This window comes from Thunnus maccoyii, chromosome 12, assembly GCF_910596095.1.
Source record: "Thunnus maccoyii chromosome 12, fThuMac1.1, whole genome shotgun sequence".
NCBI classification, from domain to species: Eukaryota; Metazoa; Chordata; class Actinopteri; order Scombriformes; family Scombridae; genus Thunnus; species Thunnus maccoyii.
Genome location: NC_056544.1, coordinates 21686440 through 21702556, shown reverse-complemented (window position 1 = coordinate 21702556; position 16117 = coordinate 21686440). Strand labels below are relative to the sequence as shown.

At 42.6% G+C, this 16117-nt stretch overlaps 1 protein-coding gene across 4 annotated transcripts in view; it reads left to right on the top strand.

Moving 5' to 3' along the window:
• Positions 1 to 16117, top strand: part of LOC121909077 (receptor-type tyrosine-protein phosphatase F) — a 186362-nt gene that overhangs the window by 132335 nt on the left and 37910 nt on the right. For 3 of the 4 annotated variants that reach the window (XM_042429464.1, XM_042429467.1, XM_042429465.1), the window contains 8 exons: positions 615 to 920; positions 1764 to 1957; positions 7324 to 7350; positions 10457 to 10574; positions 10806 to 11378; positions 12236 to 12336; positions 13043 to 13296; positions 15047 to 15125. In XM_042429464.1, the coding sequence (XP_042285398.1) occupies positions 615 to 920; positions 1764 to 1957; positions 7324 to 7350; positions 10457 to 10574; positions 10806 to 11378; positions 12236 to 12336; positions 13043 to 13296; positions 15047 to 15125 (1652 nt within the window). The remainder of the gene's footprint in view (positions 1 to 614; positions 921 to 1763; positions 1958 to 7323; positions 7351 to 10456; positions 10575 to 10805; positions 11379 to 12235; positions 12337 to 13042; positions 13297 to 15046; positions 15126 to 16117) is intronic. The other variant, XM_042429468.1, reaches the window with a different exon arrangement.

Genomic DNA, 16117 nt, shown 5'->3' with positions numbered 1-16117 from the left:
AGTCTGGTAATGCATTTTTGCAGCCAATCTCTCAGTCCGGAGGTAGCATCCTGTTTTGTATGGAAGCTTTTTGAATCCAGTATAAAAAATGAAAATGTTATATTCAAGCCTGCAATGTGATATCATTAAATTTGTCACCTACAGTATTTGTGCAAATGATGTATGAATCTCACCAGCTCAGAAAGTAACTCAAAAATAGACTTTCAGTATAAGGTTGAGTACAAGGAAGAGGACAAAGCCAAAACATGGGATAGCCTGGCTGGACATTGATGTCAAGTATGTAAAAGCTGTAGTCTAGTATTTCAATGGACTATTGTTTCATCAGAAAGACTACTGCCACTTTACAGTTTTGAAAAAATACAAAAAAAGCTTCTCTGTAGATGAATGTGGCAGATTAGCAGGGAAACTATGGAGCCAGATTTTGTAGCATATTGTAGACAGGAACCTAAAAATATATTACATTGCCAATTTAAATATTACATTTTCATTTTTATATTGACCACTTTAAAAAAGCTTCCATGGTTTTGCCTTATGTTTGCTTGTGTTTTAGTTTATTTTTTTGTTTGCTTGATCCGTGCCCCCATTCGTGTGGTTGTGCTCCCCTTCCCCTGCAGCCCCATCTGCCCCCCCTCAGGAGGTACATCTGGTCAGCCTCAGCTCCACCAGCCTCAAGGTGAGTTGGGTGGCACCGCCCGCCGCTAGTCGCCACGGCGCCATTGTGCGCTACACAGTCAGCTACCAGGCCCTGGCTGGAGAGGACACGGAGCGGCATGAGGTGACGGGCATCGGTGCAGACGCCACCAGCTATGTGCTGGAGGGCCTGGAGAAGTGGACTGAGTATCAGGTGTGGGTGAGGGCACACACTGACGTGGGCCCAGGCCCTGAGAGTGCCCCAGTGAGGATGAGAACCAAAGAGGATGGTAGGTTGACACCTCCCCTGAAGCAGAGTGTTCTCAGACTCTTCACATCTCTGTTGTCTAGGGTTGACTGTCACTATTTTCTTCAACTACTACCACTACTACTACTACTGCACATTTCTCTGTGTCCTGTTGATCAACTATGAGTTAATGAGGTGGTAGTGGTAGGAGAGGGGTTCACCTTCTCTTTTTTCCTCCTTCCAGCTTGTTCTCTATAACTTTAAAACTTTACATCTATGGCAGGTTAAGGCTCATCACCCTGGGCTCACTATCTGCACCACTTTCCTCTTCTGTCACTGTTTAAATGTCCTCCAGTTTCCTTTCTTCTGTTCTGCGGAATAGAAATGGAGCAGAACTCCCCCTCTCCATTCTATCGCTCTTCTCTCTTTCTTCCTCACTCATTCTTCGTTTTGTTTGCAGTGTGATAGAGAGCGGCTGCTCCTTAGAGAGAGTCGTCTATAATTAATGTGTTTGAAGTTTGCCGCAACACAGCTAATTCCGATACCGAAATTAAGGGCATTACAGACATCACTAGACCACACGCTGTCCCGCATAGGGTGTTTTGGGGACACAGTAGACATAGAATGTCTGAAGTGAGAAGACATGATTATAATTCATTGCCAATTCAAGTATCACTTCTTTCTCCGGAGCACCCAAGTCTATAAAAATCTCAGGAGTCATTATTTTGATAGTTTTTGGCTTCTCATCACAAAACACAGTGAACTGAGGGAAATCACTAGCTCAGCATTTTTGACTCTTTCCTCTCTCTCATTGTCTCTGTCTTTCTGTCTTGAATTCTGCCTTCCCTCCCTCCCTCCCTCCCTCCCTCCCTCTTCTGGATACCAGTGCCGGGAGCACCTCCCAGGAAGCTGGAGGTTGAAGCCATAAACTCAACAGCCATTCGGGTCACCTGGAAGCCACCCCTGCAGGGAAAACAGCATGGCCAAATCCGAGGATACCAAGTCATCTTCTCCCGGCTCGAAAACGGTGAACCTCGAGGCCAACCTAACATCATGGATGTGGCTTTGCCAGAGGCACAGGTACTGGGTGATACCTTACTCATGTCCACTTTTTCTCTGTCTCTCTTTCACTGTCTGTAGCTGTCTCTTATGTTCATTTCCCATTACGTTCATTCTCCATTGCTCCCCTATTCTATTCCATTCTCTGAATTCACACTTCATTTCCCCCATGCCAGGTGACACACATGGAATTTTCTTTCTGTCGACTGCAGTAGCATCCCACCCGCAACCCCCCACCTCTCTCTTTTTTTCCATCTTTCTCCACATGTGACATTTGACTCTAAATTGGTACCCTGCTCCTACAGCTTCGGATTAGCTGTCATAACAAGATCCATTCTAATTCTACAGTATTAGCTATTAAATATTCTATGTGTTACATCAGGATCGGGCTTAGTGCAATCAATGCACCTCTCTTTGGATTTTTAGCAGTAATACATATGCACTGCCTTGTTACCATGTTTATAAATTAGAGTTATTTTCCTGATGCCGCCCTTTGCACATTAATGCAAGCGGCTTCAAATCGCCCAAAGCCGTGCGACACCATGAGATGGATGAGAGATTGTAATCCTTAAGAGGGATTCAGAGATTCATGAATATCTTAAAACCAGAAACCCCACTCTCACTTTTTCCCGCTCTCTGGGAGAGGAGAGACCATCTTAAGAGCCTCCCTCTGATTGTTTGCCGCGAGTAACATTTGCGCGAACACGCATTCACTTGCACCCTTGATGGCCTCCAACAAAAACATCTAATTTGAGCAAGTAAGTGCTCCGTGGCCGCAGGAACACCTCAAAAAATCCGAACAGCCTTGCATGTGTCTCTTAGCAGCGTTTGCTGATAAATGCTTTGCAGCAGCATTTAGGGAGGCCAGCAGGTTGCTGGTTCAGTTCCCAGGCAGTGCACACTGCTGTTCCCTTGAGTGGCGCTATTAAACTTCATTTGCTTTGGCAAATATCCCACTGTCTTCAGACTTGTCATTACAGTGGAGGAAACATTGACATCTTGGAGTGACAAGAGATCACCAATCCCCTATATGTGCAGACTCCTAAATGATGGATTTTAGATATATATATATGAGATAATATAATTGCACATTTTAAATTTTAGTCTATGTAAAATTTTTAGTCTATTTGAATTTTTTTGTTCTACATATATTGTTCTACATATATACAAATGTCATCATGAACCGCTAGTAATGCTGAAAGGTCAATAAACCAATGTAAGTGACATGACAGATGTGCTACTATACATCCCAAGTGGTACTAAGTAGAAGCTTGTGGATCTGAGCTCTGTAATAGGGCATTCTGTGATAAATACATAATGAGTCATTTTTGTGTGGTTGTCAAGCCACCCAACTGGCCCATCTCACATGGGACTCTACAGCCGTTTCTACGTATGAAATTAACATTAAATTCATTTTGGTCAGACAGAGCCCAGAATAAGAGTGTATAAGAGAGGCCTTGGCTGATGTCACCTGGCAACGTCTCTACACCTGGCCAAATAGTCTGCCCTCAACTCCCAAACACAGTCCAACACCTTTGTTTTACAGCAGTAGTTTCTGGCAGCTGCTGCTGACAGTTCATTGTTATCTGACTGTGTACTAGAGTGCTTGACAGCCAGGACAGCATCGTTTGGTCTGGAAGAAAAGGAAAACATGATGGCTGCTTGTCTTCCTGGAAGTGTTTTCTTCATGTCGACGTGTTCAGCGGGACTTTGTTTTGCATTATGAAAACTGAACTGAACATGACCCTACTTGTTGTGCAAACAATACTCCCCGCCATGCCTCATTTGTGCCAGGTTCACACAATAAACACAAAGAAACACTGCTATTTGGCGCTCAGAATAGCTCTCATGCTCCAGTTTGGTGTCCAGGACACCTCTCAAACTTGCTGTCCCCTTTCTGGCAGGAATTTCCCCTCTCCTTCTATGTTTTCCTCCTCACCTCCCCTCCAACTACCCTCCCTTCTTCTTGTGGCCTCTTTTTGCACTCTTCCTGCCCAAGAAGCCGGTTGAGTAATTACCAGAACCTTGTGTGCAGGTTGGTTACCCTTGATTGAGTCATCTCAACAGATTGTTTTCTATGAGCAGCGCTGAGTAGCCAACCTGCAAAGACCTGCCCAGACGTCGTTAAAGACCACACAGTCAGCCGACGTTTCCTTGTCCACATTCACCCAACTGGTTTTAGAACAATCCCTCCTTTTCTCACACATCTTTCCATTCACATACCCCAACAACAAGTGGAAAAAAACAACGCAGATAACATGAACAAACACGCACATTTAGATCAACCTTGTAGTAGGTGTTCCAGCTGGCTGAGAAAAGTTCATGACTCATCCTAGACTCATGCAAATCCCTCAAACACACACCTGTAGTTGGTGATGAATAAAAGGAAAAAAATAATTTTCCTCTATCTTGGCACAGCCCATAGTGTTTCTCTCAAGATTTTTTTTTAATGTGTTGTGAAATCAATTCCATATCCACCCTTTCACCTGCATTAGATGCAGAGTAAGCCTGCCAGGAAGAAAAGAAAAATCCAGAGTTTCCAGGGCTCTCACACAACATACCACAACCTCACCATAGACTTCAATCACATATCTAAACCGACTGATTGGATTGCAGATTCTGTCAAAATCGCTATCACCTCTCCCCTTCTCTTTGTCTCTCTTTCTCTCTCTGTCTCTGGCCCTTTCTCTCCTCTTCACCCTCTCTCAGGGTTAGCTGTAACGCTGGGAGGAGAGCTAGGAGAGCTTGCCTGTGCGTGGGCGGTTTAAGCGCCTCTTTTCTTTTCAAGCAGGAGCCCACACAGCGCCCTCATTTCCCTGCTAAATTTAAACCAGAGGCCATGTTAACAGTGTGATGTTATCGACCCTTATTCCAACCATATTTCTGTTGGGAAAGTGGCCTGAACCTGAGTGGGCAACTCTGTACCACAAAGCCTGCTCCATCACTATGTACTCACAGCAACCTCTAGGCTCATGTTTTTCATATACGCATCCATAAAAGTTGACAGAAAATGACATGATTGAGTTTGAAGGCATTAGCCACTGTCTGTGGTTCTATACATTTTCTGCACAAGTTTGCCTTCATTCAGCACTACTTCTCCAGGTTCATTTTGTTTGACCACTCATGCGTTTTTTGTGTTGTGTGTGCATTTCAGCATGCAAGCTTGTGCGAGCAAGCGAGGCAATGCTTCACTGGCTCTACGGCCTTCACTGCCTCAGATTGGAGTTGAATGGGAATTGAAAAAAAAAAAGAGAAAAGAAGCACCTCAGCCCATTTCACTCCATCAATCATGACAGCTCCTTCTCTTCCACATCACTCGCTCCCCCCCCTCGTTCCCATTTTTATAGCCACACATCTCAGCCCATGTCATCACATTTGCATTCACCCGCCTGCAAATTATACCGCTCCGTTTCCACAAACGACGCTTATCAGCAATGATGTGTTTTCAGCTTGCGTTGGCATTTGAAATATAAATGGGAGATAATTTATAATTCTCCCATGGATTTAAGCAGAAAGCAAAAACAGTTGCGATAGAAAGGGATTAAGCCCAAGATGAGATAGGAACTCTTGCGAACCTTAATGTGTTCGCTGCTCTGTTGAAATTCTGAGTGGAGTTGACGGTAAACAAATTAACCAATTAGGCACGTCGCAAACTGTTATTCATGGAGTTAAGTAGCAGCTGTTCTTAAATGGTACTCTTTAGTGCCCCGCTACGTCAGGGGAGCATGAGGCAGCAGTTTTTGATGCACCATGTGTCTCAACCAGTTGCAACTGGGACCATAAGAGGCCTAGCTCATGCTTCAGTAAACTGGTGATAAAGACCCATCCACAGGGAGGAGGGCGGAGAAGTTGGGTCTTTCGTCTTTTCATATGTCAACAGTCAGTGGAGGATGATGAACACCGTTTCTCCAGTGTACAATGAATCAGCAGTGTGTGAGGCTTTCTGGCTTTGTTTGATTTTCTGTTATTTGCTCAAGTTTAGAGATATCTGCCTGTATGACTGAATAGTTTGAGAAAAATATGTAATTGTGATTTTTCTCACCAACATTGTGATTGGGATGTCCATTTCTAAATTAAATTCTACACACATATTTGTGGTCTACATGGTATTCACTAAGTACAATCCTAAGCTTATTCAGAAAATCAGACAAATTGATGCAGTTACTTCTTGTTGAGGTCCTCCCTGGATTAACGGTTTAATAATATTATATATAACTGCTTGAGCTAATATAAGCTTCACAGACTGAAAAGTCACATTGCTGCTGAATGTTTTAATGTGCAAAACCAACAAAATTCCATTTACTTCCATCGTATTCAAGAGACAACCTGGGCAAAACTATCATGGCTAGAGCAACCACTAGAGGTCAGTGGAAAAATATATTTTTTTTGTAATTTGGGTGAACCTAAATTTTATAAACTAGAATTCTTGATGGTTAAATACAGTTTCTGGCCACATCAGTTCCTTCATCTCCTTCCCTAGTCCTGTCATATTTCAGTTTCAGCACTTTCCAGCCTCCACCACCTCACCTCCCCAGTGTTTCCCAGTCCAGCAGCAGCTCTTGCAGTAGTTATGTACCCTAATGTTCAAATGAAATCGCTTGTTATCACCACCCTTACACACTGTACTTCCTCAGCCCCCACCCCCCTTCTCTCTGTTCTCCACTTTGTCCCTCATCAGTGCCACCAGTGTCATCTCTCCTGCCCCTTGTCAACCAGGCCACCCATCAGTGAACTCCTCTGCAGTAGCTGAACTGTGGAGCAAGTTGCTGGTAAACGCCAGCAGTTGCGTTCTGCATCGATGGTGTTTGATGTCACAAGGCTAGCATAGCGGCACTGGTAATAGGATTTCACGCTCGGCACCGACGGAGCCCCGCGGCACGAAATGGGCTTTCACTTCCCCCAGGAATCACTTGGCCAAGCACAGCGAGCAAGGAGAACATTTTGAAAACATATTGAAATATAATGAATAAAAGGCCCTTCCTCCATTTCAGTAAGGATAGGGGAAATGCTTCAGAGATGTCCACCGTGAGATTGTTATCATACTGAATAAAGGTGTCCTGTGATTAAGAGGAAGTGAGAGGTTTTTATTTGATTCATAGACAAATGAGACACAAGGCAGTGCATCATAAGCAATAACGAATTTTACAAATATTGCTCAACTTGGTTACACAATTTGTTCATGCCACTCAAGTTGTCCTCCCTTTTTTACTTCTCTTCCATCACAATCTCCCTTTGTTTTTTTTTTTGTCTACTGCATGACTCTCCTGACACCTACATTCATCTGTCTTTGAGCGAAAAAAAGTCAAGCGCTTTTTTTCCATGCCTGTTGTGTTGTCTCTGACTCATTTCTCTCCCCGCCCTGTGTCCTGTGTCTTCTCTCCCATCAGTGGAATATTGAGGAGTCCACCGAGCATGTGAGTAACCCTCATGTGTGCTGCTGGGTTGTCTTGCAGGGCAGACTCTTCTCCCCTCTGCAGTTTGGGGGTGCTGTGTGTGTTGTGTTTGGATTATGAGTTGTGTGTGTGTGTGTGTGTGTGTGTGTGTGTGTGTTGGTTTCTGTGTGTGCCATGCCTGTAATCCACTCGGTGTGAATCCCTCTGAAATATCATAACCCCATCATAACCACAGCAAGAGATGTGTGCCATAATGATCCCTGGGTTTTATATTTATGTGTGTGTGCTACTACAACCACGAAGCATGAAGATTATTCCCACTGATGATTGTGTACTAGTCTAATACTTCAACATTTTACCATAAGACAAACTCATAGTAACAGTTGGGCATTCGCGAGTGATCTGAGGCACTTACCGCACTGAGCATGCAGTGCTCCCCCCCGTCATTGAGCGTACAATGCAGTCAAAGGTTATGTGTCACTTTCCCAGCGTGATGCTGACATTAATCAGGCTCGCCTAACCTGCTGTCTCCCCCACTGTTCCAGATGACATGTCTATCTGAGGGGAGGAGCTGTGTGTTTTATCAGAACCACGCATCTCCAAGATTGCCACCAGCCTTTCATGTTCTTTTCATTTGCCTGGATGGCAGCTCACTGTTCCATGGCTGTCATGCAGCCCTTTGTTATGGCTTATTACCTCCTAGACGTCATATTGCACTAGCATAAATGCAGAGCCACTTACTGTTTCTAGTTGGAAATTCAATAGAAATCTGCCAGAATAACAAACAGTGTTTTCAGCATTCAAACAAGGGCAAAGAAATTGTTTAAGAAAGGTTTATAGCCTTTAAAAGAAAGAATCAAAGAATTAATTTGAGCAATTTTAGTGTTTCCTCTGACAAAAAACATAGGTTTCAAACTCCTTCATCAATCCAGTGGCCACTGGATGATGAATGCTGAGTTTTTTTGTTAATCTGTTTACGTATCAAAACTGGACGTTTTTTTTTGTTTTGTTTTTTACTTTGTAAATGAGGCAGCACGATGTGCATAGATCATTTTATTTATGTGATAACGCTCAGTTAAACAGCAGCACACATGGCCAGATTCCTCCAGCTACACCCACATGGCATGAGTCAGGCTTGCCTCCTCTACCTCTCCTCTTAATATGTTGATTAACACCTGACAGACACAGAGCTAGACGCTGTCAGAGGAAGACATCTGTTCACACATCTTTATTATTTCTTTAGCAGTCATGTTTAGACGATTGTGGTCTGTGTGCCAGGTAACTAATGTAGTGTGACTGGCCGCAGACAGATGTCAACAGCAAAAACATTAGCATGTCTTGTTGACCCATGGCTTGTTCACAAAAAACAGTTTAAATTTTCATGGAATCTTGTAATGCAAAAAAAACGAATACATCAAATGCTGTGCTTTAGGAAAAAAATATGAAATGTGTACATATATATATATATTTGTTTTTACAATGCTGCCCATTTTACCCCTGGCATTTTTTTTTTTACCAGAGTGAGGACAGTGGTATAGGGAGACTTGTAGGGAAGAATCCATTTCTATAACTAGTCGACTTGATAATCTCTGTAATGCCCTTTGGTGCTGCTCTAAGCATTTGCTCAGAAGGAAACTTTGAAGCCTTGCTTTTTCTATTTTCTGCTGAGTTTCAAAAGTGTTACTAGACCCAATTCGACCTTGCTAGAATAGGGGGAAAAAAGATCTCTGCGGCTGCCACTGCTGAGACTGTTAAAGCCATTTTGTATGATTAAAGTAATGAGACTTCCTCCATAAAGTTAAAACGGTTTTATGATACAGTAATTTAGCATTTTTTCCCCCATCTCTCTTAAAGGCTAGTACGGGAGCACCAAATGTCCCTTAAAGAGAGGGGCAGTAAAAAGCATTGTCAAACAGAGCTGGCCTATATAGACTGTTAAATGTTCTTCTATGGTTAGGAAATTAAAACTTCATTAGTTAGAGAAACAGCAATAGGGCGAATCTGTATAATATTCCAAGAGTATGAGAAGTTTGCAAGGAGTTCCGGCAGGAAGGCTTGTAGGCATTGGTGTATTCGTCCTCTCTGTGGCCCCAATCAGAAACAGACAACTCCAGCATGTGTGCTCAAGCCGCAGGCATTAATTTGTTCTTGGTATCGAGTGTGTGCTCATGTCTGCGTGTATCATTGTGTGCGTTTTACATATGCACATTTACGGTGTGTCTGTACGTGCATGCATACCTCCATGTATGTGTCTATACAGTATATATACTTAGGTGAGTATTTGCATTCAAGTGTGTGTATGTCTGTTTACGTACGGGCTTTGTTCAAGCTCAGAGAGTTTAATTTCAGCGTGTGTGGGTGTGTTTTTACTCAGACTGATGCAGTCTGGTGAAGTGAGTGCCAGTACTGCAGCAGGTTACCAATAACAGCGTATTCAATTGTTGCTGTTTTTCTGTCTGTTTGTTCCTGACTGTTCAGTTACTGATTTATTCAATCACATTAGTGTGTCTGTGTTTTTGTGTAGAGAACATTTAAAATTCAGCCCAACTAACATGGGAATCCAGAGGACAATAAGAAACCAAGAATCTAATTTTATTAGATAACAAACATTAAAGTTTTATCCAAGAATGAATACGTAAATATGTAATGTGTAATATCTGCAGATTCATGATGACCCTAAGTTCCTCTGGGTATAATCTCATGCTTATCCATGCAGCAGACATGAACACTGACACACTGGTGATGTTCTGGTTCATTTGTTTGGTTTGTTGGTTTAATGGGTTCAGCGTGTGCCTTACAATTGGGCGCAGGAGTTTTTCTTGACTAAGAAAAGTTCCTGGTCCCGTTTGTGTGCCTTCAAAACTTTTTTTTCTGTTAAATGCTTCAAATTTTTTGTTTCCTGTTATAGGCAAATTGATCAAGAAGCTACAAGTGGATGGAGAAGGGTGTTTAATTTAATTTTTTTTTAATTTTCTTTTGGCTTTGTGTGTTTTTTGAGGGTGTAGGAGCTTGTGTGAGAGGTGTTCGTGGGGTTGTTTTTCTTTGTTTTATTTTTGCCCTGAGGCAGTATCGCTCAGACTTTCTGATTCCTTTTAACCTGTGACCTCATAATCTTTCCATTTTGCAGGAGGCCGTCATTAGCGGACTGCAGTCTGAAACCACCTACTCTGTTACTGTAGCAGCATACACCACAAAAGGAGATGGAGCTCGTAGTAAAGCTAAAGTCATCACCACAACTGGAGCAGGTGAGAGTCAGTTTTATCAGGTTTATCATGTAAAACATAGGATTCGTGCTATCTGTTTAAACGGAACACCGTGTTATCATCTTTAAGGCTTGAAACTGATAACCCTTGTCTTCTGCATTCAAGAGTATGTGTTAGCTTCAACACCCAGGATTGCTAGAAACAGATCCCGCATATTTAGAAGAATTACATCACAACTTATGCTTTTTCTCTCTACTTCAATCTTTTTTTCAGTGCCGGGCAAGCCTACTATGATGATCAGCACCACGATGGGGAACACAGCGCTGATACAATGGCAGCCGCCAAAGGAAATGGTGGGTGAGCTGATGGGCTATCAGCTGCAGTACAAGCGTACCGATGACGACAACTACACCTCACGCGAGCTGAGGAAGACCGACGACCACTACACTGTCACCGGGTTGCACAAAGGCGCCACCTACGTCTTCCGCCTTAGTGCCCGTAACCGTGCAGGCATCGGTGAGGCCTACGTAAAGGAGATCAGCACCCCGGAAGACGTGCCCTCAGGCTTCCCCTTCAACCTGCAAGTCACAGGACTGACCCAATCCAGCACCCAGCTAACTTGGGAGCCCCCGCAGCTGCCCGAAAGGAACGGCAAGATCGTTTACTACGTGGTGGTGTACAGGGACATCAACAGTCAACAGAACAGCACCAACCGCACATCCGATACGCACATGACTATCCAGGGCCTTAATCCTGACACCACCTATGACATCAGGGTGCAGGCCTTCACCAGCAAGGGCGGGGGACCCCTCAGCCCCAGCATCCAGAGCAGGACCATGTCAAATGGTAGGATAACTGATAGGACACATGGCTGACATTTATACAAAAACATATTGGATGTGTTTGATTTGAAAACACTATATCAGGGTTTAATACACGAACATGTAAACATGGGCACCTTTAGGCTTACACAGATACATTACACACTAACACACACCTACACACACACACACACAACCTTACCCACAACATACGTGAGCACATGCGTGAACACCGTATCACCTGCTTCTGTTTTGAACTCTCTATAACTGTCTCTTTTTATGTCTTTATCAGTGCCATGTCTTTCTCATCTACCACTCAGTACAGTACAGCGCTGTGTTTATTGATTTATAGAGTACTAATCTCATTACACGCTACAGTCACATTACCATGCCTCCTCATCCTCCCTCCCATTACACACAAATCTAAATCGTACCCAGAATGTACCTCCTCATGCATTTTATAATCTTATAAATATAAGATTTCTTATTTATAACCGGTTGTGCGTGATACCTATTTTAAGAAACATGGCGCCACTCCCACTGCTATATACATTTCTGGTAATCACAGAGATCTCTGCCTGTTGTGTACGTAGTTGTTGTGAACGTGGTGTAATAAATGGAACAGGCTTAGGGAGATGAAGGCTATTTTTATGTGATCTGTAAACAAGCGTGAATGAGATTGTTGATGTTCTTTGAAGCCCCCTGTGGCTTGTCAAGTTTGGTCATAAGGTATCACTGTGCAATATGTTCACATTGTTTACTGAGGGGGGTTACTCGCTGTACAGTTGTGTGAAATTGAATTACGCACAGAGATTACATTTTGTGTTGTACAAGATGTCATGATTACTTGAGATGTTAATGGAAGGATTTTTCCCACCCTAGATTTTCCCACCCTAAACTTTGGTGTCAAAGCTGTCATGAAAACATCTGTCCTCCTCACCTGGGATTTACCACCGAACTACAAATCCCAAGTGCCTTTCAAGGTAAGTGCCAGCCAAGCAGGAAGTTGACTCAGCAGTCCTGAAAAATTCCCAGTCCAGTTACTCAATCAAATCAAAAAAATTCCCCATGAACACTTTAGTGTTTTTCAGTGGTTGTATGAGCTCTAATACTTTGTAATACTAGTAACTATTATACTTGGATAATATTGATTGCAATAAGGCATTGTAAAATATCTATTCTTTAACTTAAAAAAATACGAAACAACAGTGATAACAAGATTTTTTTTCCACTGGAAAGCTTTATTGTTACTTCAACACAATGTACATACAGTATATTTGTAATGTACTTGTATTGCAGGGCAACACTATTAGCCCTGTAATACTTTCTCCAGGGTGTGATGCAGTGACTTTTTGCACTGGAAATATATGAAAAGCCAGATTCATGCTCATTTATGAGGTATAATAATCTGTCAAAATTATATTACATCAATTCCCACCCCGTGGTAATGGAGCAAAGACAATTTGAAGTGTAAAAAAACTATTCGATATGCACCAATGGGCAAGTGTGACACTGAAGCACATGAGCCGAGGTGTCAGATGAGATGGGCGCCTCCCTTAGGACCATACTTCTTTTGTCCATGTGTGTGCTCTTGTGTGTGAGAGAGAGAGCATTTGTCTGAAGGATATACGTTTTTTTATGTATAGTAACTTTAACTGTAACTACAAGTTTTCCCTTGTGTGCCTACAGATCTTGTATAACCAGCAAAGTGTGGAGGTGCAAGGAAACCTGAAGAGGAAGCTGATCACGCAGCTGCAGCCAGACACAGACTACTCTTTTGTGCTGACAAGCAGAGGCAACATTGCAGGAGGTCTGCAGCAGCAGGTGTCCATCCGCACTGCCCCTGACCTGATCAAGACCAGGCCCATTTACAGCACACATCAGGCTCAGGGTGGCAAAATGACCATCAACCTGCCCAAGGTCCAGACCACCACACGTGTCAGGTCAGTACTGATACACACTGTACAGAACACAAAGACTAGCTCTGATTCTAGGTATGAATCCTCCAATAGATGATTATTGTTCTTAGCCAGTAGACTCTGTTTTCCTGCAGTAGCATAGGCAATAATGTACCTTCATTTATATTTTATTCTTGGCTGCTGCAATGACCAAGCTTTCCATTAGGGATTATCAAAGTGTTTTGTGTAACCTTTTCAGGCTAGCTTTGTAGGGCTATATTATGGTATATGTTATCTATATATATCATCACATAGTATTGGACTTTATTTATTTATTTCTCAAAAACCACACTGTGACACTAAGAATATGGAAACATACAAGTTAGGCTTGAATCATTTCACCATTTACAGGAATGAGTACATTTATAATCTCTTTTTATGGAGAGATCAAATGAATGAAAACTACAAAAAACAAAAACATTTACAGCAATACTGTGAGTAAATGAAGAAAAGAGGAGAACAGAGGAATTTATACTTGAAATTGGTGCATTTTGTGGCTTTTTTGTGGAAGTGGCCCCTTAACAGCAGTCAAAAAACTTTTGTATGTTGGAGCTAATTCATCTGCAGCTCTGAAAATTTCCAATAGCAACAGCAGCACTAGTGGCATGTTTGTATCTGATCAATACTAAACTTATTTTAAAACTTAAAACTGCTACTTTTGGTCTCTCAGCCAACTTTATGGCACAGCAGCTGATGATAATTGCAACTTTTAACATCTTGTCTAGCTGTATTATCTTTTGACTCAAATTGTTAAGAGCAGACTTGTGCCTGACCCTGATGAGTAAAGCCTAAAACACACACACACATGTAGGACACATCTGAGTAGGGGGAGTGCACAGGGTTGATTGGTAAAAAGATTACAGGGCTGTCAGGGCTGGCCAAGCTCTGGCACAGATTGACAGGCAAAGAGCGCAGGTGATTGGGGATTGGAAAGTGGAGGGGTGTGTGTGTGTGTGTCTGTGTGCGTGTGTGTGTGTGTGTGTGTGTGTGGTGAGGAAGGAAGAGGAGTCTTGTTATACATGTCTTCTCCCACTTTGAGGCTTGACTGACTGTTGAATCACAGAGTCGAGGCCTGGAGAGAAGGGGAGAGAAGCAGCTGCTTTCACTGTCAGCAGCAGCTGATTTTACAAGTGGTTGAATGCCGCAGTGGGTGAAAAACTTTGAGCTGAGAGAAGACAGACTGGGGGAGAAAACGAGAGAGACAGCAAGAAAGAGCCAGAACATAAATAAACACAGACACAGATGTTTGTACATTGTGTACTCACAAGTGTTTTCCTCTATTTATTACTTAACTCCTTAGTTTGACCCCAAACTCCTAAATGTCTTTCTAATGTCTTTCTGTTCCTTCTACTTTGGTTTTTATTATAATAGCAATAAAAACACACACACACAAGTAGTAACATAGCTGGTCTTATTAACCTAAGGATTCCTATGGGGATCTCTATTAGCTGAGGGCTCCTCTCACTGGGACAGTGTTTGTTCCAATCTACATGGCAGATGTTCTTAGTGATTAGCCATTAATTGGAGAATGCAGTGCCAATCTGCTGGTGTTCGACCTTGGTTGGACCCGCTTGTGTAGCGCTCAAGTTTTGAATTCAGCCCAGCAAGCCTCACAGTGAAAGTATGTCTTTCTAAATGTTTTCACTGTGTTATTAATGTGCTTGGCCCACTTTGATCTCAGCATGTATGTGCTTCAGTTACTCAGTCTTAACACAGGCTTTATTTTTCTTGGCAGGTGGTACTACATCGTGGTGGTGCCGGTGTCCCAGTCAACGCGCCGGTGGAAGAATCCAGACGAGATGGACCTGGATGAGGTGAGTGCCAGCCGGTGGCTGATTGGCTAATGTGCCAGGTCAGAGGCCACCAATAGCCTCTCCTGTTCCAACAGGGTAGGAAGTCACTGGTTGTAGCTAATTAGCTCTACCCTCCTGGGCACAGGGAGGGGAGGTGCAGGGTAGAGAGATTTCAAATGACTCACTCTTGCAGGTGGGGAGTATCCTGATTGGATGTCAGCTCTGCAGACAATTCCCATCTGCTGAATCCAACAGTGAACAGAGAATAATCTTAATGGTATATAACCATTGATGTAGATGTTAAGCAAGTTTATTTTTACTTTTCAAAATAGTAGTTAGAAATTACTGTTCTACCTCCATATTTTTCTTTATAGTCTTAGAGTTTGGCAACTCCAGACAAAGTTTTACATAAGGTATTCAAATGAGGATAAAGATTTATGACTGTTTTATTATTCTATTGAATAAAGGTCTTCCTTGTCCACTAGGGAATTTAAGCTAAATGACATGCCTGAATATTAATAGCATCATTTTTAAGTAAACTGCGAAGCTCACTGGTTTGGATCGCTATTGTTCAAGCTCCCTGTAGAAATAACAGAGGAGACCAAGAGAGAGAAAGAGATGGGACTCCTTGAGTCATTAAACACTGAGCAGGCCATTGTCTCCTCCCTCCGACATAATGATTTAATAAAGCTACATCTGGAGCAGCACATGAGACATCACTGACAGAAAACAAAATGCTGCTGAAAACAATGCCGCAGTGCTGTATGCTCCTGCTCATTTATTAACCAGGCTGGCAGTCATGCTGAGATTGTGTGCTGGAGCAAGCGCTAATTGCTCACTTCGTAGCTTGGCTGCATTGTTTGCAAAGTTATATCACTGAGCAAAGGGCATTTTAGCTGTGTGGAATTTTTTAGATTTTAGGAGTTAGGGCGTTCAGTTGTTCTGTTACACATAATTTAATTTTTTTTTTGTTTTTTTTGCCAAGTCTCATTCATCGTTGGCTTTCACCTCCA